This window comes from Hyperoodon ampullatus, assembly GCF_949752795.1.
Source record: "Hyperoodon ampullatus genome assembly, chromosome: 14".
NCBI lineage: Eukaryota > Metazoa > Chordata > Mammalia > Artiodactyla > Ziphiidae > Hyperoodon > Hyperoodon ampullatus.
The window spans coordinates 51274807-51300266 of NC_136927.1; the positions used below are offsets into that span (position 1 = coordinate 51274807).

The 25460-nt window shown below is 46.9% G+C and overlaps 1 protein-coding gene across 1 annotated transcript in view; it reads right to left on the reverse strand.

Moving 5' to 3' along the window:
* Positions 1-4444, reverse strand: part of HIP1 (huntingtin interacting protein 1) — a gene marked incomplete at both ends in the record, with an annotated part of 155101 nt that extends 150657 nt beyond the window's left edge. Inside the window, 1 exon segment of the mRNA XM_079718551.1 lies at positions 4325-4444. Within this exon segment, the coding sequence (XP_079574677.1) occupies positions 4325-4444 (120 nt within the window).
* Positions 4445-25460: the final 21016 nt, after the last annotated feature.

Genomic DNA, 25460 nt, shown 5'->3' on the forward strand with positions numbered 1-25460 from the left:
CCTGCCTTGCTAATGGCTCCAGTGATGCCAGTGCCACGGGTCCTCTGTTCCCCTTGCAGAGAAGGCCCGCAGTGGCCGGTCCACCTCCCTGCTGACGCATGAGCTCCTCTGGGGCCACTCTCTTTATACTACTCATCTCTGAGTTCCCTTCATGGTAAGTACACACTAAATGGATGTGGAAAAAACAAGTAAACCATACAGAAAACCATTTTCCAGATAAGTAAATACAGACAGGGTATTTTGTTTGTGAGTGGCAACCCTCCAGATTCATTCCAGAATCGCCCTCTTGCCCGACTTGAGGACAGTGTGGTGGGCCTGAGACCTGGAACCTGGAGTCCTGGGTTTGAATCCTGACCCTTTCACTCACCAACCAGCGGCCCTGGGCAAGTCACCAAGCTGTCATCCATAAAATGAGGGTGATAACACCCAACCACAGTGCAACCTCAAGGATGGCTAAAACCTGCTTTATAAACTGTAAAGTACTCCAGGCAACGTATCATTATTACTGCAGCTTTTTTGAGGGCGGGAACTACTTTTTATTTCCCTAGAGCCTGAAGGTTGCTTGTGATGGGATGGGTGGGAGACACACCAGGGGTCTGGTTGCAGGTGGGGACTGAGGCAGGCAGGGCAGGGGTCCCCACTCTGGCAGGGACACTGGCCACGTGAAGTGTGAGGATGATCCCAGGAGAGTCAAGGAGGGAAGTCTTCCCGGAAGAGGCTGGCAGTGGTGGGGAAACAAGGCGGGTCTGAGGGCACAGGCAGCTGGGGAACGGGCCTGACCGGAAGGAAGGCAGAGAAATCAGAGTCCCCTGATAGGCCTGGGGCAGGGCTCCGGACTGAGACTGTAGAGACAAGGCAGGACCAGGAGGGAACTTGGGGCCATTAGGAAAGAACATCAAGTAATTACAGATGTTCCCTGCAGCCCAGAGCTGAGTTCCCCATCCAGGCCAGGCCTCCCTGTGGGACCAACCAGTCACTTTGTACCCTTGACTACAGCCACTTCACCACTCACATGAGCCTCAGGCATGTGAGGACAGAGGCAAGAGCAACAAGACACAGTCCCGCCCTCAGGAAGCTCACAGTTTACTGAGGGTCACAGAGAAATGGGGACAGGACAGGTGGCAGGTGCGAGGCGTTCAGAGGTGGAAGGGACCAATTCTGCTCCTGTCTCCACTCAGCCAGTAAGTCTCATCCACACCCATCTCCAGACCATTCCCCATTCCTGGAATGCCCCTGTTCCTCCTCTCCACCCAGCAAGTGCTAGCTCAGGCTGAAGGGTGGGGTTCAGACCTCAGAGGGCGCCCACCCCCTTCCCACCCCCATAGCCTGTACTTTAAGCACACACTCTTAGTAATTATTGCGTTAACTAGTAGCACTTCTGCCTTTTTACTGAAGAGTTAATCACAGCCCGCCCCAGTACTTACCCTTGGGCTTTTTTTCAGGTCCCCTCTCCCCCTCAGAGTATAGCAATCATCACTGCAACAGTGCTCCTCAAGTTTACAAAATGCCTTCACGCATATTATTTAATTGAATTCCCCACAATCAACCTGTGACGTAAGTAGTATCCTTATTTTACAACAAGGAAACTGAGGCTTAGAAAGGTTAGACAGGAACTTCCCTGGTGGTCCACTGGTAAAGAATCTGCCTTCCAATGCAGGGGATGCGGGTTCGACCCCTGGTCGGGGAACTAAGATCCCACATGCTGCGGGGCAACTAAGCCTGAGTGCCACAAACTACAGAGCCCAAGCGCTCTGGAGCCCATGCGCCACAACTAGAGAGAAGCCCACGTGCAGCAACGAAGACCCCATGTGCTGCAACTAAGACCGGATGCAGCCAAAAAATAAATAAATAAATAAATAAGTTAAATAAAAAGAAAGGTTAGACAACTTGCCTGGGGCCACACCACCCACCCACGTGCCTGGCAATCAAACTCCAACCTCTTCTAGCTCCCATGCCAGTGCTCTGCCCAGTACTCAGAGGCCACACAAGGTAGTAGTTAAGGCCACACAAGGTAGAAGTTAAAGGCTGGGATCAATTCCAGCTGTGTGACCTTGGGAAAGTTACTTAACTTCTCTGTGCCTCAATTTCATCCAGGTAAAATGTGGCTGATACCCACCTCATAGGTCCTTATCAATACTACCTCACAGGACCTTACTGAGATTAAAGAAGGAAATATAATAAAGTACTTAGAACAGTGCCAAACACAATAATTAGTTACAATTATCATTCTACCGTCGCTAATTCTCATGGTTTCTTAACTCATTAAAAATTTTTTTTCTAACTCATGTTTATATCTCATAATACATTTCATAGGTAGTCATTAAACAAAATACATTTTTGCAGCTTGACTAAGGTGAGGTTTTAGGATTATCCTCTTTCCTTTTCTTCACTCTCCTACTCCCCTAATAGTTTCAACAATAGAGAAACTCTCTTTTCCTGATTCATTCTACCTCCCCTCCACACTACACACACACAGACACACACACGCACGCGCACACATGCACACACAATGCACGTGCACACACACACATGCATGTGCACACACACACAAGCCACTAGGTCAAATTTGGCCAATTATCAGTGTTCCATAGAATGTAAAATACTGGCAAACACTGACCTAGACTCTCCTTATTGGGCTGTCCCTGGATAGCTAGAGAAGCTTTCATAAACCTAATTTCTATCACTATAATGGGTCAAAGTCTTACGTGTATTTCTCTATTGCTCCAGTTTTTACTTATTTGAGACTCTAGAAGGAATGAATTACCATTTATTTTCCTTTGCCATTAAAGAAAAAAAAAAGATTCACACTGTTTCCTGGAGCAAAAAGCCTCATGTGCCCAGGCAGCTAGTTGAGGCCATAATGCCCACAGCAGACAGGTAGCTTCCTTCTTTTCTGGGGTCCAATCCACAAAGCAGAGAATAAACCTTAAACCCAGCTGGGCCCTGGGAGACAGAAGTGAACAGCCGTCTCTCCCATCCCACCTGGGGTAGGATGATGACCTAGGAAGGGGACACTCCCTATTTTACATCACCCAAACACACCTGTGAAGGGCCTGGAAAAAGAAGAGGAGGAAGTCCTCTGGGATGAAAAGCTTCATTTTTTGCAAGATTCTCTATATAGAACACTCAGTCAGGACCTCACCATCTGTATCTAAAACCCCAAAGCCCTTCCCTCACACGGTACTGTATTTGGAGGTGGGGGGCGGGGAGCAGAACACAGCAGGAGAACCAGCCTCTGGCAGTGGAGGTCCCACTGGATCTTCCAAGGTTCCACTCTGAGAGCAAGAGTGAAGAAAAAATGTGCCCATACAGCTTTGGCCCTGGGATTAAAAGAGGTACTGTGCCCTTAGAAATGGATTTTGCATACAAACGAGCCAATGAACACCATAAACATGTCAGCTTTATTCAGTCCAATCAATACACAAGGCATTAAAACTCTGAGGTAAAAATGGATTGTGGCTTTTTGTTGATGACAGTGAGGAATTTGGGCCCCCAGCCCTGCTCAGGCTGGACAAATGGGGCAGTCTGCCTATTAGTTGTCAGGCACATCTTGGGGGATGAAACCAAAACCCCAATTCAGGGTTCCGGGCACCCCAGGGCAGCTCAACTTGACCAGCATGGAGCCACTGGTCCAAAAGCCTCAATTCCTGCCCCCGGGCCGGCCCCCTCCTCCAGCCCCCAGTCATCTTCCAAACTCGGCCACACATCACATTTCCCACATTCCTTCTCACCGCTCAGACCCCTTCAGCCGGGCCCTCGGAGACCGACAGCTGGGGGTGGTGTGAGCCAAGCAAGAGGCACAAGGAAGGAGGTGCTAGGGGTGGGGGGAATGTCAGCGCAACCCTGAAGTGATCGAGAGGGGAGGAAAGGGCTCCCCACCCTTCACATCCCCGACCCACTCTCGGCCGCCAGTAGCCCCCTCAGTAGCCTCAGTAGCCTCAGCTACCCTCAGTAGCCCCCCAGTGAGCTTCCCCAGCCTAGGGGCAAGCCTTCCATTCGGCTCCTTTTCGGGTTCCTTCCCCTCTCACCGCCCCTGTGACCCCTGCCTTGCCCCGCCGGGATCGGCTCCCCTCGGTCGCGCCGCACGGATCATGTCAGCTCCTCGGAGCCGCCCTGCCCTCTTCCCCAGGACAGCCGGGTGCCCCCGGGGTCCCCAACCTTCCCTGACCGCCCTGACCTGCGCACCAGATGCCCTCTCTCGCGGCCCCCTTGCTCTGTCCTTTCCTGGGTCTGCAAGATCCCTACTCCCTTCAAGTCCGCTCCAGGACACTGCGTCTCTCGGGATGCCCCAGCCATGCGCGACCCGGGGTCCCCCGGTCCTCACCTGAGTCCGCTCGAAGCTCTCCCGCTCCGCCGCCTCCATCCCCGCGCCGACCCCACGTCGGCTCAGCACCTTTGGCAGGGGGTTGGGTACTTGCTTCATGGAGCTAGTCATCCGGTCCATGTCGCCCCGCGGAGCCGAGTCAGGGGCCCTCAGCAGCCCCGGGATCCCCACTGCTCCGCCCGCCCCGCCCTACCCACTGGGATCCGGCGCTAACGGGACGGCTCGCGCCTCCCATTGGCTGAGAGGACTGCTACTCTCCTGAGGCCCCGCCCCCGCCCAGAGGCTTCCCCGTGCGCTCCCGCCCTCTCCAGAGCCCCTTGACTCACCCTACCCGGCTGGGCCCTAGGGAAGGTGAGGCGGGCCGTGACCGGCCCGGAGGCCTGTCCGTCACCGGGCCCCACCTCCCCGGGCGGGGGCGGGCCTGGGGCGGGGCTTGGGGCCGGCCTGACCTGCCCTCGCCCTCCCCTCCCCCGACGCCCAGCGCACCGCTTTCCCCGCCCTGCTGGCTCCCGAGTCTTCCACGCGACCAGCGCTCTACCAGTGTCGGGGCCGCTGCGAGATCCCGGCTTGGTGGGCGGGGGTCAAGCTGGCGGGGACTCGGACCGCCCGCAGGGAATCCGGGCCCGCTTGGGACTGGCCTGTTTACTCCTTTCGGGCCGGGGACGAGAGAGCGCGCGTTGGACCGGCTCGGCGGCCGGAGTCCCAAGATGCGCTGCCTTGAGGCCCGGCTTGCGCAGGTTGGGTCAGCTTGTTGCAGACCTGGCCGCCATGGGTAGCGACTCCCGCCCAGCTCCCTCTGCTTCCTCCCTTATCCTCCCCATGCCCCGAATCCCTGCCCATCCCTTTTGTAATGTTCGCAGACCAGGGAGTGCTGGGCTAGGTCGGGTCAGTGGAAACTTCTCGACACCTTTCCAAACCTCTCATCATCTGGATCTGGCCAGAACGTATTCAGACACTTTATATTTATCCCCGGCTCTGGGACACCCCTCCCGTCCTGCTCAGTCATCAGCCAGGGAACCGACAGGGATCCTTAGCGGAGATGCTGAAGAAAGTTTAAAAAGTTTTCCGTTCAATGCCAGTTTTGGTGTTTTTAAAATAAATGCTTTTGAAACTCAAAGCCGTTACTTTTTAAAAAAAAACGAAGAGCTTTTGATAAAAATTTGCACATTCAATAGAGAAGTGGAAGAGGGGGTGGGCCTCGGTAGGCACTAGGGAGCTACTGAAGGCTTTGCCAGCTGGCATTGTGTGGATGGGATTATGGGGGCGAGAGGGAAGGGAGGGAACCAATGCGGAGACTCCAGCAGTAGGTGAGACAACGAGGGCCTCCACTAGCGAGGAGCGGAGAGAGTTCGGTCCTGTGGGAGGTTCTGTGAATAGGTTTGGACAAAGGGAATGCGGGGAGGGAGTGTCGGGGCCAGAATTTCTGTAGAAGAAGAATTTAAGGGTGGCATCGTGATGAAGGGGAATTGCATTGAGGCTACATTTGCATAAGAACCCTGGTTTCGCCTTCTTAGATTGTGTTTTTAGGGGAGGACTTAGGAGTGGCTCTCCTTGGGTTTCTCTGGGATGGGGTTAGCTGTCACCTAGTTTTGGGTTCTTTGCTCTAGTCATGGGAGAGGAGGCACCTGACAAGAATTGTGACCTAAGGTAGAAAACCAGTCACCGGGAGACGGCAATCTCTGTCTTTCCCCTCCTCTCATTTCCTACTAGTGCTTCCCCCTGGCCAAACCCAGCTGGAGGCAGTGAGGGCGAAGGGTGATGGGTCAGGTACTGCCTCCTCCCCTCCTTGCAGGATCAGAGCAGAGTGGAGAAGAGTGGAGGCTGGATCTGGAGGTTCCCAGCATGGGGTGGGGGTGGGGAGGGGCTCACAGGAGTCTACCTACAAGGAAAACAGACAAGCTTCCTAAGCTTTACTTCTCTGTGCCCGTTCTGTTCTGTACCCACCTCCTGCTCTGGACCCAGCTAAAGAGTGATTTATGATCCTTTGCCCTGAGTTTATGGCTTCAATAAACAGCGCCCCTTTAAACAGGGATTAAGGGATCAGCCTACTTCTTATTAGAATAAACCAGAGTAGGAGTCAGGAATTTGTGGTTTGGAGGCACCCTGTGGAGAAAGATTCAAGCGAGTTACCTTCCACTGTGAAACTCAAGAGTAAGTTAAAAATAAGATTTCCCACTTGCCACAGCAGCAAAACCCTTTGCCAAGGGTGGAGGGAAACCCACCCCCAGGAGGTAAACTACAGGACTCTGCCTGCTTCCTTCAGCTCTTAGCATCTCTCCCAGCAACGTTGAAACCACTTGTTTTATACGTTCTAGGGATGCCGTTTCCAGACGTGGAATCTATCTCTGGGAAACCCATAGGGGGATCATAACTGTCTTATTACCTGCCTCTCCACAACTGGTGAAATCTGCCCTACCCCACACCTAGTTTGGATCTGATTTAATATCTTAGGATACATAAGCTGACCACACTGTTCCTACGGGTTCCTGGAGCCCAAGTATACATATGTTGATAGCTTGATGAGATATAATTAATATATATTAAACTGCATATATTTAAAGTATACAATCTGATGAGGTTTGACATACATATATACACTCATGAAAACATCACCACATCAAGAACATATTCATCAACCCCAAATGTTTCCTCATGCCCTTTTGCAATCCAGTCTTACTTCCTCCCAAACCTCTGTACTTAGGCAATTACTGATCTGCTTTCTGCCACTACAGATTAGTTGCATTTTCTAGAATTTTATATAAATAGAGTCATACAGGATGTACTCTTTTTTGTCTCCCTTTTTTTCACCAAGAATCGTTATTTTGAAATTTATGTATATTGTTACATGTATCAATAGTTTGTTCCTCTTAATTGCTGAGTAGTATTCCAGTGTATGGATAGTCCACAATTTGTTTATCTATTAACCTGCTGATGGACATTTGGATTCTTTCCAGTTTCTGACTATTACCCTCCTCCCCGAAAGATGCTATGAACAGTTGTGTACAAGTCTTTGTATGAACATATGCTTTCATTTCTCTTGGGTGGGTATCTAGCATCGAATGTCTGGGTTGTATGTATGTTTAACTTTTTTAAAAATTGCCAAATTGTTTTCCAAAATGGTTGTGCCATTTTACATTCCCACCATCAGAGAGTTCCAGTTGCTTCACATCCTTGTCAACACTTGACATGATAGACTTTTAGATTTTAGCCATTCTAATGAGTGTGTGGTGATCTTATTAGTTTTTAAATTTGCATTTCCCCAATAACTAATGATGTTGATTGTCTTTTCAGATACTTATTTGACATCTGTATATTCTTTCTGGTAAAGTGTTTATTTAAATATTTTGCCCATTATAAAAACCTTTTTGTATTGAAATAAGAATAGACAGAGTTGCAGGATGGTGGTGGTGTCTATCATTTTTCTCCACTGTGAAGTTACTGTTTTTCCTTTTGTAATAAATAAAAGTTGGGGGGAGATACTTTGAGGCTATGCCAATACGCTGCTTCTCCTTAAATATTTCACCCATCTTTTAATTGGGTTGTTTGTCTTTTTATTGAATGAATAAGTGAGTTTAGCAAGACTGAAGGAATCAGAGTCAATATACAAAATTCAATTGTATTTCTGTACACTAGCAGTTAACAATCAGAAAATTTAAAACAATACCATATAGAATAGTATCAAAAATATGAAGTACTTAGGGATAAATTTGACAAAAGACATGAAAGTCATGTACACTGAAAACTAAGACATTCCTGAAAGACATAAAGAAGACTTAAATAATGGAGAGCTACACCATGGTCATGGGTCTGAGACTCAATTTTGTTAAGGTGCTAGTTCTTCCCAAATTGACTTACAGATTTGATGTAGTTCTGATCAAATTTCCAGCAGCTTGTTTGTAAAAGCTAATAAGGTGATTCTAAAATTTATATGGAAAGGTAAAGGATCTAGACTATACAAAATGACTTTGAAACAGAACACATCTCCACTATTTACATTACAAGATCAAGACTTATAAGGCTACAATAGTCAAAACGGTGTGGTATTGGTGAAAAGGTAGATATATCAATCAATAGAACAGATTAGAGAGCCCAGAAATAGACCCACACATACATGGTCAGTTGATTTTCCGAAAAGGTACCAGGAAATTCAACGGAAGAAGGATAATCTATTTTAACAAATGGTGCTAGAACAATTGGATAACCATTAAAAAAAAAATCCAAATACTTCAGTCCTTTCCTCACACCGTATATCAATACAAAAATTAACTCCAGATGGATCATAGACATAAGTCTGAAAACTAAGACTAAAACTTATAAAAGAAAACAGGAGAAAATCATAGTGACCTTAGGTTTGGCAAAGGTTTGCTAAATACAACACCGAAAGCGTGAAGTACAAAAAGAAAAAAAAATCAATAAAAAGGACTTCATCAAAATTAAAAACTTTCGCTCTTCAAAAGACAGCTATGGGGCTTCCCTGGTGGCGCAGTGGTTGAGAGTCCGTCTGCCGATGCAGGGGACGGACACGGGCTCGTGCCCCGGTCCGGGAAAATCCCACATGCCGCGGAGCGGCTGGGCCCGTGAGCCATGGCCGCTGAGCCTGCGCGTCCGGAGCCTGTTCTCCGCAACGGGAGAGGACACAACAGTGAGAGGCCCGTGTATCGCAAAAAAAAGACAGCTATGAAAATGAAAAGGAGTGCACAGACTGGGAAAAGGTATTTGTAAAACATTCATCCAACAAAGAATTTGTAACGAGAATATATCAAGAATATATTTTTAAAGTTTGCGTGGCTTGGATTTTAAATTGTTCACACAGATCAGGATGACCCAGGCACAAGAAGACAGTGTAGGGAACTACATACAGACTTTACAAGGACAGGGATCTGAGTCTGAGCTGCTGCTCCACTAAATTTTTTTTTTAACATCTTTACTGAGTATAATTGCTTTACAATGGTGTGTTAGTTTCTGCTCCATAACAATTTAGAAGATAAAATTAAGAAAATGTAAACATAATAGTTGATAAACACAGAAACAACAAAACACACCCCAAGAAGTGCTTTTAATGTCGGTTAAAACAGACTCTCAGCTTATTACCAGCTGGTGCACAGTAGGAGCTCCAAGACTGAAAACTTTCCTTAGTTATGCAGGGATGACTTATACTTTATTATCCAAAGGCTTTGCCAGATCTTGGAATGTTCATGCTGGTACTCAAAATGTTAACTCTGTGTATGTGTGTGTGTGTGTGTGTGTGTGTGTGTGTGTGTGTGTGTGTGTGTGTTGTAGGGGAGTCAGGATAGATTGGAGAGAAGGGTGGTGACCAGTAACAGGGCAGCAGAGACCTACCAGGAATGGTCTGGGGTGCCCCACACCTGACCAGGCCAGGTAAACTGGAATGGGGCACCTATCCTGGTTGAATCAGAAGCTGAGGCAGAACCTGATACTGGAGACCGGGGCTGTGTCAAGTCAGAAGCCAGGGAGACAGGAACTAAGCCAAAATGGGAACCCCAGCTAAAGCTGGACAAGCAGCCTGCAAACCAGGAGTGGGGGGACAGTGCTGAACTGACCCCAGTGATGGACCAGGGTCAAGTGTCTGCAGGGCAAGCTGATCTTCTCCTGCACTAACAAAATAATGCCATTAACCGAGATGAGGAATACATTCAGGGAAAGATAATGAGTTCACTTGTGGACACTCCGGGGTTCAAATGCCACACAGAGATGTACATCAGGCTACTGGAGCCTCAGAAGGGCTGTCAGAGCTGTAGATGGAAGCTGAGTGTCACCCTCATAGAGAGGAGAGGGGAAGCTGTGGGCCTGGATACAGAGAGAAACTTGGAGCAAGCCACACACTGGGAGAAAATATTTTCAAAACATGTATCCAATAAAGGACATGTATCTAGAATATACTAAGTATACATGTTTAAAGTTTACCTGGTTTTAAATTATTCACACAGGTCAGGATGACTAAGGAGCAAGGGGACAGTGCAGGGGACCAAGTCAGGGATTTGCAACAACAAGGATCTGGGTCTGAGCTTCCACCCCACCGTGTTTAGTTATCACTTGGACAAGTGATAAGAAGCATCCACAAGAAATGGTCAAGGAAAAGGAGATTGAGAAAACGAGGACAGAGAAGTAGAAGGGAAGCCAGCAGATCTCAGTGCCATCAGAGCCCAGGCAGGAGAGCATTGCAAGAAAAAAGGGGGCCAATAAAAGTGTCAAAGGTCACAGAGGATGAATGGGAGAGGACCTCGAAAGTGGAAAGTTGTGCCTCTGATGCAGCAGTTTGCGTATGTGTATGGATGCTGCAATGTTCAGGGGTCCCCAAGGTTTGATAATTCACTGGAAAGGCTCACAGAATTCACTGAAAGCTGTTAGACTTGTGGTTACAGTTTATTACAGTGAAAGGACACAGATCGACATCCTCTAAGGACAGAGTCCAGGAGGGCCCTGCACTTGGAATTTCCAGTTTTCCCTCCCAGTGGAGGTGTGGGCAGTGCTAACTTCTCCCAGCAATGACATGTGACAATATGCATGGAGTATCACCAACCAGGGAAGCCCCCCACCCCCAAGCCTTGTGTGTGGAATTTTAATGAGGCTCCATCACATAGACATGGTGGTTGCCCTTTAGTCTCCATCCCCTCCAAAGGTCAAGCTGATACTGTGTGGCCCCACGCCCCCATGATAAATCACACTGTTAGACGGTCCAGTGTGGCCAAGGCCCCCAGGTAAACAGAGATGCTTTTATCAGACAGGATGCTCAAAGGGCTTTGAGATCACCACCCAGGAGCTGAAGCCACAGCCAGCCCTCTCCTTGGGTAAGGTCAATGCTTTAAGACACAGATGCTAACTTGCAGTGAGTTGAGAAGTGAACTAAAACATGAGCAGGGGAAGTTGTCACTGTACCTCTATGGCACTAATCCAAATCATGTGTCAGGAAAAATGAAGGTGGAGAAATGGGGAGGAGGAGAAAAATGGAAAGATGATGAGGGGCTACAGGAATGCAGAGATGCAGGCTGCCACGAAAGCACAGAGTGGAGTCCAAGGCCATGAGAGAGGAGACAGGTGGAAGACACTTAGGTTGTGTCCAGAGAGGGGTAGGATTGGCAGAGGATTTCTGCAGGGAAGATGAGGTTCCCCATCTGGCAATGAGATTCTAAAGTGGGACCAGGTATCACCTCCGGGAAAGGAGGAGACAAAGAACTGGGGGTGAGAGTTGATGGGGCCATTCACACTGGACGTGAGATAGAGCAAAATCAGAAGAAAAATTCCCTGAAGGGAGAAATCTGTGACTAGGGGTGTGGCAGGATAATACTGAGTTGGCCAAAAATTTGTTCAGGTTTTTCCATTAGACGTTACGGAAAAACCCGAACGAACTTCTTGGCCAAACCAACATTTTTGCAATACATCACTGAGGTCCTCCCTCACCACGCTTCCCACAGTATATTCCCTTGCCCCTTACCCAGGGGCATTTACTGCCTCAGGGGAAGAGAGATACAGCAGAAAAGCAGAAAGAAATGCTTTGGGGTTACAGAAGCCTAGAATTTGAGTTTCCAAAGCCTGGAAGGGCACAGTTATGCCATAAACAGTAGATAGGAAAGAACGGAGGAAAGATCAGGCTTTCCCAGCCTCAAACCAGAGAAGTCAGAATGTCTCCCATGGACCCAAGAGCTGTGGGCAGTGGCCCAGGGAGCTGGCATCGACTTGTGGGGACCATGCTCTGAGGGCACAGAGGGCATAAGGATGTCTCGGGGGTGTCATTGTGGCCAGATGCTGACAACCAAGGACCTGATGGCTCCCCTCCCCCCAATTCCTTAGCACTATAAGAGCCCCCTGGAGAAAGGCACCATGAGGCCCTGAACTGCTGGAGATGGGCTCTGCCCTCTGGAAGACCAGGAGCTCAAAGGAGAACTCCAGCTCGCTTATGAAAAAACAGGTACATTTCATCAGACTGTGAATTTTGCAATCTGGATAACTAACACGTGTAGACTAGGGAAGGACTTCTTTCTGATACAGTGTTTGGACCAAACTTCCATCCTTATTTGCCCAGGGTTCCATTTTATAATACCCATCCGTTTTCTTGATTATGGGGAAACATAGCCTTTCTTGAGTAACACTTTTTTCTCTGTAGTTTCTAATGGTCTCCAACCAATAAAAAGGGCTGCTAAGGTCATTTTCAGGAAGAACTGAAGGAGCCAGCCAGACTCCAGCAGTAGTGAGTAAGAGAGGGTGGAGGGCTTCTATCGGCAGCAGTAAGCAGGGTCATGGTGGGTGGCAGGGCACATGGAAAATAGGGCCAAGGGTGATCCCAAGTCCTCAGTTACACTCTGGGATGAAGCAAGTTCCCCTACAAAACCTCTTCCTTGAAAGACTCTTTTGTCCTTTCCAGGACCATGTCTCTGTGCTCCTGACCATATGACAGGGCCTGTTTGGCAGCCTTTGCCCCCACCCATCTCTCCATCATTTAGCAGCAATGGGCTGTTATGGGCTAAATGCGTCCACCCAAATTCATGTGTTGAAGTCCAAACTCTCATTTCCTTAGAATGTAACTGTATTTGGAGATAAGGGTCTTTAGAGAGGTAATTAAATTAAATGAGGTCATTGGGGTGGGCCTTAATCCAATGACAGTTGTCCTTATAAGAAGAGGTGATTAGGACACCAAAACATACACAGAGGGAGGGCCATGTGAGGACACAAGGAGTAGGTGACCATCTACAAGCCAAGGAGAGAGGTGTCAAAAGGAACCAACTTGCTGACACCTTGATCTTGAACTTTTAGCCTCCAGAACTGTGAGAACATAAATTTGTGTTGTTTAAGCCACCAGGTCTGTGGCACTTTGTTATGGCAGCCTGAGTAGACTAACACACCTGCTACTCAGAACACTTAACCCTCACCCTCTAATGTGGGGATATAACCTCCTTTCCAGGGACTTACATACCTGTAAAAATATGTTCAGTTGAGAAACTCAGGAGAACAGAATTTCGCTTGTGTTTTCATCTTGCCTCTTGCCATCTTGCCACAGGAGGCTCCAATCCCATTTCTCATTCATTCAGCTAATATCCATGGCTGATTTTGTGCAGGAGGACTACTCAGGCAGAGAGACAGACATGGTCCTTGCCTGCATGGAACTTGCAGTCTGGTGGCAGGGCATTGTCAGCCTGAAAAATAATACAGGGCCATAGACACACAAATGCCACAGATTCTAAAGCAATATGAATCATCTGAAATAGAATGGTATAGAGAAGAGAGCATGAGCTTTGGAGTTAGACATATCTGGGTTTTCATTTTCCTTTCTTGTCTGTTCTTTTTTTCAATTAAATATTTAATGACCACTTGCTATCCCTGTCCACAGACGTAGGGATGGCCACAGAAGTTACTATCTTTCCCCTTAAGAAGCACATAATCAGAAACTGTTCTTAGGATCTGATATATAATTTACATTTGTGTCAGTTTGCATTCATCAAGAAACACTGGCTCAGTGTCTCTACATGCTGGTCTAGTGTGCATACAAATATGAATGGGAAAAGTTACTCTATCATAGAGCTTTAGTAGAAAGAAAGAAAGAAAGAAAGAAAGAAAGAAAGAAAGAAAGAGAGAGAGAGAAAGAAAGAAAGAAAGAAAGAGAAAGAAAAGGAGGAAAGGAGGGAGGGAGAGAGGGGGAAGGAAGGAAAGAAAGAGGGAGGGAGGAAGGAGAAAGAAGGAAAGAGTTAATAATTCTGGCTCATTCAAACACACGGGAATTTATAGGAAGACTATCTGGCAGGCCTAGTTACATAATTTGGAGAGGCCAGTGCAAAATGAAAATGCAGGGTCCCTTTTTCAAAAAGTATCAAGAATTTCAAGACAGAAACAGCAGAGCATTGAACAAAGTATGGGACCCTTCCAACTGCAAAGCCTTGTAAAACTGAACACACAGGTCATAGGCCCATGAAACAAAGCCAGCCCTGCTATGCAGGAAGGGCAGGCAGGAGAATAAGGCTTGCAAATGGGAAAACCATGACAGCTACAAAGGACTCATCAGTGATTTCAAGTTATGTTCACAAAATCTTTAATCCACACTTTAAGGGGTGGAGCCTAATTCTCCTCCTCTTGAATGTGGGCTGGACATAGTAACTGGCTTCTAATGAATAGAACAAAGCAGAAGTGACAGAGTGTGAATTTGGGGACTGGGTGGTGAAAGGCACTGCAGCTCACTGGGGGGAAGCCAGCTGCCATGACATGAGGACATTCAAATGGCCCAGGGAGAGGCCCACAAGGCAAGGAACTAAGGACTTCTGCCAATAGCCACATGTGTGAATGAATCACCTTGGGAGCCCATCCTGCAGCTGCATTCGAGCTTTCAGATGACTGCAGCCCCTGGGGACACGTTGGATGAAACCATGGGAAACCATAAGCTGGAAACACCTAGCTAATCTACTCCTGAATTCTCAACTGTGAGGTAATGAATATTAACTGTTTCTGTCACTACTTTTTGGGGCAATTTGTTACACAGCAGTAGACAACCAACACAGCACAGAAGCTGGAGCTACATGATAGGTCTTACAGTAAACCTTTCTGGTGGATCCATCCCTTCCTTCTTCAGCCTTCAAGCCCTTGCTCAAGGTGTCCCTTTGACAGTTTTCTGTCTTAATGGGCAGGTACTTTGGGTTTACCCTCTCTCTGAGGTTGTCCATATTGGGAGAGGAGTGCTGTTGGGAAGAGAAAAGGGCCCAGGTACAACAAATGTCTGCTAGTTCTACTTAGGGAACACAGATCAGATTCAATTTTTTTTTTTTTTTTTTTTTGGCCACAACTGGTGGCTTGCAGGATCTTAGTTCCCCAATCAGGGATCGAACCCAGGCCCCCTGCAGTGGAAGCTTGGAGTCGGAACCACTGGACCTCTAGTGAATTCCCAAATCCAGATTCTTAACACATGAAAGAGGACTCACAATAAAAGTGGCCAATGAGCATCAAGGGAGAGTCCTTGCTTTCATGATGGCTGTGGGGTGGGAGGTTCTGTCCTCTCTTAAAGGAGTTTCAGGCATCTGTAGCAGACAAGGAAGGAGATGCTGGGCCTGGAACCTTCCCAATGTCCATGCACCAGGTGGCTGATCATTTCTTCCTTTGACAGTGAGCCTGTGCAGCTGGGGAAGCACAGATTTTGGGGTCAGCCGACCTGAGGCCAAGTGCCAGACCCACTTGCTAACTATGTACTCATCACTTAACCTCTTTGACCCTCAACTTCCTCATCTGTAAAATAAGTATTTAACTAATTCTTACCATAGTAAACTCTTAGATCCAAGGAAATCAAGCTGGAATTATCTTTCTTTTTTTTCCTTTAAATTTTTTTATTTTTATCAAAGTTGTAATGTTTAGAGTTTTAAAATATCAAATAGTAGTTCTCTAAGGCTAGTAAACCAAAGAATCAGCCTCCTCCCCTCCCCTCCTTCTCTCCCCTCCCCTTCATGATGGCTGTGGGATGGGAGGTTCTGTCCTCTCTTAAAGGAGTTTCAGGCATCTGTAGCAGACAAGGAAGGAGATGGGTCTGGAAACTTCCCTTGGGACCACCCATCCCAGGTCAGCTAATTCCTAAAGATGGCAACTTCCCTGGGAGTGTACCTTTCATATGCAAACCCCGTACCCCAGGGTTCACACCTTAACCCACTCCTTTATGGAGTGCTCATTCCAGGCTGCTACCCACCTGCCCTCATCACCCCTGGGCCAGGTACCAGACAACTAGGGACGACCCTGTCATACCCCAGAGGCCGCTGAAATTATCCAAAGGAGCCAATCCTAAACCTATTGACCCTGCCTCGCCCATTAAAACCACAACAAAGGCTCTTGCCATTTTCCTTTCTCCCTCTGCCTTCTGATGGGATCTGTGAGTTTAACAAACTACTTTTTCAATGGCAGTCATCTCCCGATCTGTCAGCCTTGCCAAACCTGAGTAATAATAAAATCTGCATTTTAAAACATTGATGATTCTATGTTCCTGGCTCACTGTCACTCTCATCAACATTACTCCGTCTTGATTCCTGGTGATTTCCATTTGCATGCAAATCATCCTCCCGCATCCCCGGTTCTCAGTTCCTTGTCCTCCACCCAATCCCAGCCACCCATTCCCAAGTTCATACCCTTGACTTCATAGATATCAATCACTCAATTTTGTGCTTTCCACTCACTGACCACCACCTCTTATCCTTCCACCTTCCTCCTCTAGAACCCGACTCCAGTTCTGTGGGGTCTGCAATCCTTTGAGTCTACCACCTCATTGCCCCCGCTGCCACAGTCCCCCATTCCTCTCTTAGCAATGAAACCAAGCAGGACACTGTGGGGCTCCTGGGCACAAAAGGCTTTCTGTGTCCCCTGTTTCTTGTGTGTAGGAAATAGACTTCATTCAGCCTCCACGATCTTCCCTGAGTTCCAAAGGGCAGGTTCAAACAGTTGCTAAGCAGGGAAGGGAGGCGATGCAGAGACAAGGGAGCAGAAGTCAAGATACAATAGTGCAGCCTTGGGGCAGGGCCCTGGTTCCCCCTCAAGGGATACACATAACTATATCTTTGAGCTCTTATGCAGAACTAAAGTCCCCAACAAATGGAAGATGTTAACTGCTAGATGAAGCATTCTTCACTCCAGAGAGGTCACAGTTCACCCATCACCAACTGATGCCAGATGATCTCTGGATTGAAGGAATGTGGGCCCTGCAGGCACCCTGATCCTTATCAACAACCCCGCCCCTGGTTTATAAGACTCCTCACACACACACACCCCACCCCCATCCCCAGGTTGCCACACTCAGTTTTGCGGGCATTAGCCTACTGTGGCCCCCTTTACCTGGTACAGCAATGAAGCTATTCTTTTCTGCTTCACCCAAAACTGTCTCTCAGATTCAATTTCGTACCAGTGCCCAGTAAGAGCCGAGGTCTTGACAATAAGCCACAAGACCCTGCATGCTTTGTCCCCCATTATCTCTCTGATGTCACCTGCTAATCCTCTTCACTTCATTCACTTCTCTTTCATTATACTATCTCCTCTAACAAAGCCAGGCACACTTCTACCTCAGGCCCTTTGCACTGGCTACTGCCCATCCCTGGAACATTCTTCTTTCAGATACCTGCAGAGCTCATGCCCTCACCTCCTTCAAGTCTTTGCTCAGAGGTCACCTTCTCATTGAGACTTTGGCTGAGCACCTCCTACCACTTCTATTCTTTCAGAGCTCTTACCTTCCAATGCACTATCTAGTTTACTTATTTATTATGCTTATTGCTTATCATATAGCTCCCCTCCCCCCACAAATGTGAAGGCAGAGATTTTTCTCTTTCATAGCTGTATCCTCAGCCTCTAGAAGAGTGCTTTGCATACAATACATGCTCAATAAACATTTAATGAATGAACAGAATTTTAGCCCCTGAGAGGACCCTGAGATCATCTTGTCCGACTTTCTCATTGTAACAATAATAAAGACAACAGGAGACCCCGCTGCAGCAACTGACATAGTTAATCACTGACCATAGACCCGGCCCTGCGCTCTCAGCTTTTAATGCATTACCTCATTTAGACCTCAGAGCGACCCCTTGAGCTTAGTGTCACTACAATCTCCACTTTCCTGGTAAGGAAACCGGGGTTAATGGAGAGTTCAGGTTCAGGAACTTATCTTAGATACGTAAAGTGATAAGCGGTGGTGCTGGGCCCCGAGCCAGGCAGCCTAAATCCAAGCCCGAACTCCCAGCCACCGGCTCTGCTGCCTGCAACATGCAGATCACGTGCAGAACGTCCCGGAATGAGAAAACTGCTTCACAAGCAGGAGGAATTATTATGTAGGACGCTGGGAACCTGCTTGGTGCAGACGTCCTTAGTCAAGCTCCTTGAATTTGCTGGGGTTCCTGGTTGGGGGGAGGGGTGGGGAGTGGACAGGCAGGCTGGTGGGTGAGTGGTGCCTCTCTGCCCACACCCTCTCCACTCTAATGCACTTGGTGGAGCCTGACAGTCCCAGGAGAGCCTTAATGGACCTGCAGAGTCACAACTTCAGCTGAAACAGTGGATAATAATGGAGGAGGCAAGGTCATTAAGGATCAGAGCAGGGAGGGAGAGGAAAGAAGAACTGTGATTGGCTTCTAAAGATCCAGCCCCACTCTGGCCAATCCTTGGCTCCTATCTCTCCATCCACAGCTTCTCTCTTTTCTGTTTCAGGGTCCCAGTGTCTACCAAGCCGCCAATCCATCCGTATGCCTGGGTTTCTCACCTGCCAGGAGTCCACCTCACCTGATTGCTTATCCCCCAACCTCCATCCCACCTGAGACTGCACTGGAATTTGGGCGTGGCGCTGGGACAGGATTCCTTGAAGGGCAGGAGCAAGTTTATGTAGTAAAAGCTTCCCTGTGATTCTACGATGCTACTCCCTCTCTGCTGTGTCTGCTGAGAGCCACTGCTGCGGAGTTCCGGTTTTTTTATTCCTTCCTTCCTTCCTACAATACATTGGTATTAAGAATTTACTGTGTCAGGCATTAGCCCAGGCACTATATCAAAGATGTATTAGATAATTGGACAGCTACATGTAAAAGAATGAAATTAGAACACTCCCTAACACCATACACAAAAATAAACTCAAAATGGATTAAAGACCTAAATGTAAGGCCAGACACCATCAAACTCTTAGAGGAAAACATAGGCAGAACACTCTATGACATAAATCACAGCAAGATCCTTTTTGACCCACCTCCCAGAGAAATGGAAATAAAAACAAAAATAAACAAATGGGACCTAATAAAACTTTAAAGTTTTGCACAGCAAAGGAAACCATAAACAAGATGAAAAGACAACCCTCAGAATGGGAAAAAATATTTGCAAATGAAGCAACTGACAAAGGATTAATCTCCAAAATTTACAAGCAGCTCATGCAGCTCAGTATCAAAATAACAAACAACCCAATCCAAAAATGGGCAGAAGACCTCAATAGACATTTCTCCAAAGAAGATATACAGATTGCCAACAGACACATGAAATAATGCTCAACATCATTAATCATTAGAGAAATGCAAATCAAAACTACAATGAGGGGCTTCCCTCGTGGCACAGTGGTTGAGAGTCCACCTGCCGATGCAGGGGACACAGGTTCGTGCCCCAGTCCGGGAAGATCCCACATGCTGCGGAGCGGCTGGGCCCGTGAGCCATGGCCGCTGAGCCTGCGCGTCTGGAGCCTGTGCTCCGCAATGGGAGAGGCCACAACAGTGAGAGGCCCGCGTACCACAAAAAAAAAAAACTACAATGAGATATCATCTCACACTGGTCAGAATGGCCATCATCAAAAAAATCTACAAACAGTAAATGCTGGAGAGGGTGTGGAGAAAAGGGAACACTCTTGCACTGTTGGTGGGAATGTAAATTGATACAGCCACTATGGAGAACAGTATGGAGGTTCCTTAAAAAACTACAAATAGAACTACCATACGACCCAGCAATCCCACTACTGGGCATATACCCTGAGAAAACCATAATTCAAAAAGAGTCATGTACCAAAATGTTCATTGCAGCTCTATTTACAATAGCCAGGACATGGAAGAAACCTAAGTGTCCATCAACAGATGAATGGATAAAGAAGATGTGGCACATATATACAATGGAATATTAGTCAGCCATAAAAAGGAACAAAGCTGGGTTATTTGTAGTGAGGTGGATGGACCTAGAGTCTGTCATACAGAGTGAAGTAAGTCAGAAAGAGAAAAACAAATACCGTACGCTAACACATATATATGGAATCTTAAAAAAAAAAAAAAAAAGGTCACGAAGAACCTAGGTGCAGAATGGGAATAAAGACGCAGACCTACTAGAGAATGGACTTGAGGACACGGGGAGGAGGAAGGGTAAGCTGGGACAAAGTGAGAGAGTGGTAGTGTATATATATATGGACATAAAAACACTACCAAATGTAAAATAGATAGCTAGTGGGAAGCAGCTGCATAGCACAGGGAGATCAGCTAGGTGCTTTGTGACCACCTAGAGGGGTGGGATAGGGAGGGTGGGAGGGAGGGAGATGCAAGAAGGAGGAGATATGGGGACATATGTATATGTGTAACTGATTCAATTTGTTATAAAGCAGAAACTAACACACCATTGTAAAGCAATTACACTCCAATAAAGATGTTAAAAAAAAGATGTATTAGATAATTCATAGTAGTAGCATAATAGAAGCAGACAATTTTAGAATAGAATCAAAGCATGTGAGCCCTGAAGAGGATCCAGGTGGGAACAGCAGCCTCTGGATTTGAACTCTGGGTGATGCAGGAGTTTATCTCTCCCCATCCTGCCCCCGCCCCCCCCCCCCCACCGCCATCCTGCCTGTGTGCGGCCCTCAGCATTTCTCACATGGACTCTGTAGCAGTCTCCCTACCATTTTTTTAAAAAAATTAATTTATTTATTTATTTTTGGCTGCATTGGGTCTTCACTGCTGCGCGTGGGCTTTCTCTAGTTGTGGAGAGCAGGGGCTACTCTTCCTTGCGGTGCGTGGGCTTCTTCTTGCGGTGGCTTCTCTTGTTGCGGAGCGTGGGCTCTAGGCGCATGGGCCTCAGTAGTTGTGGCATGAGGGCTCAGTAGTTGTGGCTCGTGGGCTCTCAAGTGCAAGCTCAGTAGTTGCGGCACACGGGCTTGCGTGCTCTGTAGCATGTGGGATCTTCCCGGACCAGGGCTCGAACCTGTGTCCCTGCATTGGCAGGCGGATTCTTAACCACTGCGCCACCAGGGAAGTCCCCTCACCACCATTTTAAAAAAGCTATTTTTCATTGTGGTAAAATATACATAACATAAAATGTATCATTTTAACCATTTTTAAGAGTACAATTCAGTGGCATTAAGTACCTTCACAATGTCATGTGACCACCACCACTATCCATTTCTAGAACTTTTCCATCAAGCCAAACAGAAACTCTGAACCCATTAAATAATAACTCACTACTCCTCCCTCCTGGTCCTCAGTAACCTCCCTTCTACTTTCCATCTCTATGAATTTGCCTCTTCTAGGTACCTTATATAAGTCAATCATACAGTATTTATCCTTTTCTGTCTGGCTTCTTTCATTTGGCATAATGCTTCTCCATGTTGTGTTATGTATCAGCATGTGTCCCTTTTAAGGCTGAATAATATTCTATGGCATGTATATTCCACATTTGGGTATCCATTCAGTGGTTGATGGGCATCTGGGTCATTTCCACCTTTTGGCTATTGTGAATGATGTTGTTATGAACACAGGTGCATCCCTGCTTTTGATCGTGTACCCAGCCTGTTCTCCATACAAATGTCAGACATGATCTCCTAAAATACAGATTTGATCATTTACTCTCCTACTTAAAATCCCCCAAATGCTCCCTGTTGTTCACACAATCGAGTCCACACCTGACCTCGGTGTTTGAGTCTTTTCACAATTCCAGCCTATGCTTTCTGCTCCCCTGTAACCTTCCCCTGTGGTGCTCTGTGTGTTCACCCTGCCCTTCCCAGCTCCCGATGTTTCTGCATGTGCTCTTCTCTGCTTGCCAAGACACAGCATAAACACCAGCCTTCTTCAATCCTGATAGTGAATGAACCCTACCTTCTGCCATGTCCTGGCTCTGAGGATAGACAGAAGGGATAGGAATTCCCACCTCTGTCACTTGTTAGCTGGTGACTTTGGGCAAGTTTCTTAACCTCTCTGAACCTCTTTTCTCATCTCTAAACTATATTATTGAAAGATAACTTTCAGAAAAAGGCAAAATCATGGCTTCATACAGGTATAAAAATGAACACACGGTAAAGATTTTATTTTACTCATAATAAGGGAACCAGGCAGACGTTAATGACTGGTTCAAAAGAGAATCTGAGAAACAGACACCTTTACAGATCAAGAATATTGAAATGAATATGCAAATAGAGACAAACTGGTTTTTCCACAAAGAGAGAGTGCGCTTAATTTAACTTCTGTCAGATGGAACAGAATTCACATGTCTATCAGTTACCTGCACCTTACAGAGTTGTAAAAGAGTTCCCATAGAATCAGAATCTGATAGAGCGAATGGTATGCTATAGATACTGCATTGCTCTCTCTATTTGACTTTAGTTCCCATCAATATTTTTTTCCTTTCTGGGCACAAGGAAGACGACTTCCAGGCCCCCTTATGGTTGACTGAGGTCTTGTGGGGGATCTGTACAATGAATGGACAGGTGTCACTATGGGCCACAACATTTAGCTGCTGGTTCAGAGTTCATTTTATCCTGTCGTTGCAATCACAAAAGCGAAGTCAAGATGGAACCTCAGTTGGCCTGAATCCCTGAGTGACCATGTGAGCAAAGCTTCTTGCCCACCCATGTTAGAGTGGGACATGTATGAGTGGGACATAAACTGAGATTTGGGCTTATTTGATCTGGAGCATAACTTAATTTGTCCTGACTGATCTCAAAGGAAGTTGTGACCAAGCCCTTTATGCAGGGCTTAGCATATAGAAGCTACCCAATCACTGTTCTTACCTTCCTCAACATTCTACTGTAGCACTTATTACATTGCAACATAATAATATGTGTCTATCTTTTTTGCTAGAACATGATTGCCACAGGCTAGGGAGCATAATTTGTTGGCCTCCATATTCTCAAATAGCACCTGGTCATCCAGTGGTTCGTAATAAATATTTACTGATTGAATAAATCAAGTATCTGTTGAATTCAAGCTCTGTCACTTGAGCTAGTTATAAATTTGGGGAGCCTTAGTTTTTTTTTTTAATCTCTAAATTAGAGGGAAAAATTTCCTAACAGAGTTGTAAAGAATGAAAAAAAATCATGAGGGTGTGGGAACATGTTATCAGTTTTAAAATTACATGCAAGTGAGAGGGATTATTATAAATTAAAAAACTAAATTATAAATTAAAGGTCCCCAAAGATGGAGTGACTGAGCTCAAACCAGGACTAAAACTTGAGATTTTGAGACTTAAAAGTTCAGTGTTGAAGGGACCCTGAGAGGCCTTCTGGAAGTCTCTTTGGGGGCATCAACCATATGGATCTCCAGGGTCCTACATGAGTATACTCCTTTTTTGACCAAATGGAACTGGAGACTGAGTGACTCACTGCTGATGTCAGGGGCTCAGCAGGGAGGGGCAAGTGTCTCATGAGATTCCCAGCAGCCTGGGATGAGTTTGAGGGTCCCTGGAGAGCCAGTAACCATGGGACAGGGCAAGGACACCAGCTCCTGGCAGTCACTCTGGGAGTATATGCTACCCAAGTAGCCCAGGATTTCCCTCAGGGGACCAAGAGGTTTGTTTGTTCCCTAATTAGTAAAGAGTAAAGGAGGCTTTTTCTGATGTTCTGGCCTGAGAGCCAAGATTTTCGATTTTGTAGCTGACCAGCGGGGTCTTATTGCAGCATGAGGAAGTAGACAAAACCACAGGATATGGATCTGGAGAAACTGGTGATAGCCTATGTTCCACCACTCCCAGAAGTGTGACCTCAACCCCAGTACTTCATGTTTCTACCTCTGCTTCCTTGAAAATGGGAATACTTGTCTTCCTCACCTCACAGGATTGAGGAATACTCTAGATGTGTTTTTTAAACGATAAGGCAATAGGTATATCAACGTTAGCTATTTTGACAATTCTTATCGCATGGCACTGTACAAATTTCACTGTAAATATTCGTTGGCATGTCAGTTCTCCGTTAGACCATGAACTCCTAGGAATCAGGGAAAGTCTTTGCCACTTTTATGTGTCACTCCTCCCCCGCCTCAGGGCCCCCAGCACCTAGCAGAGTGTCTAGCACAGAGCCTGTGAAAGTGGCTGAGAAGAAGAAAGGACTGAATGGGAAGAACCAGGTGCAGTATGGACAAAGATGTTTATTTCTACAATTGCCTCTCCCTTACCAAATCCTGCCCATCTTTCTGGACCCAGCCCCAGTCTCCTTCACAAAACCTTGCAGAGCTAAATGTGCACATGGTGATCTCTCTTTTAGCATCTATTCCAACCTTCTGATTTTACGAATGAAGAAACTGAGGCCCAAGGAGATTGTGTCTCCACTCAAGCTCCCGCAGGTCCCGTATCTTGTAGGGGATCTTAATTGTTTTGTGTGCATTTCCTTCCCACCCACTCCAGACCCCCAATCCCTGAACTGTACCCTCTGAAGACTGAGCCAAGTCTTCCTTTTCTCATATCTCTCCTTTGCCTTCCTCCTCCAGTGCCTGTGTGTGACCCTGGATCTCAGGTAGATCCTCAGTAAAGACTCAGAATGGACTTCTGTGCAAATTGGCCCCTTGGCAGGGAAGAGGTAACAAGAGTCTTGGAAAGATGGTAAGTGACTGTTGCCATCTTCTGGTAGCTATGTGGAACTACAGACAAAAGTCTTGCAGGCTTGCATGTCTTTTGCCCTCTTCCTGTATATAAACCACTGTTACTGGAGCCAAGGCAAAGAGTGTCTGGCAACGTTCGCGGCATAATCCACAAATGTTTGCTGAGTCCTTCACTTCTGCAAAGATATTTACACTTAACTCCTGACCTCCAGGAGCCTACAGTCTGGTAGAGAGCTAAGAACATCAGTAAATATGTCACAATTGTAAACAAGTACTGTAGAGGAACAAACAAAATATGCCAGTGTCCTCCAAAGGCAGGAGAGGTCTGCTACTGTTTGGGAGCATGGAGGAAATCACCAACACCCTATGGAAAATCTCAACATTCTCATCAAAGGGAAGGAGCATTTTGGCATTTGGGGTCTCATTTGGCAAATAGAATTTTGAAGGGATAGACTGGGACAGAGAGGGATGCTTTTGTAGAGGAAACAGCATTGAGAAGATGGAAGGCAATTACCACTTGAAGGCCTGAAGTGAGCTAGGGATTGTCTCTCACGTTATTCAGGAAAGCACAGAGTGGCCCAGTGTGTTTGGTTGGGTAAGTCGGCTGGAAAAATAGGCTGCAGCCTCGTCCAGTGAAGCTGATGTTGTCAGTGCCCCGCTCATAAGCCCTCAGGCCTTACCACTGTATCCCAGCATGCCAGCATCTGCATCTCTTGAAGGGTCTCTCTGGTGGCCCACTCTGCCCTCATACACAGCAGAGAGGAAGGGCATCCCTCCTGTACCCCAGCATCCATTAGCCCATGACTGACTGGAATTGGTATATAAATACCCCTGCTCCCTTGCCCCTTGTGTTGGGTTAACTCTGAGACATACGT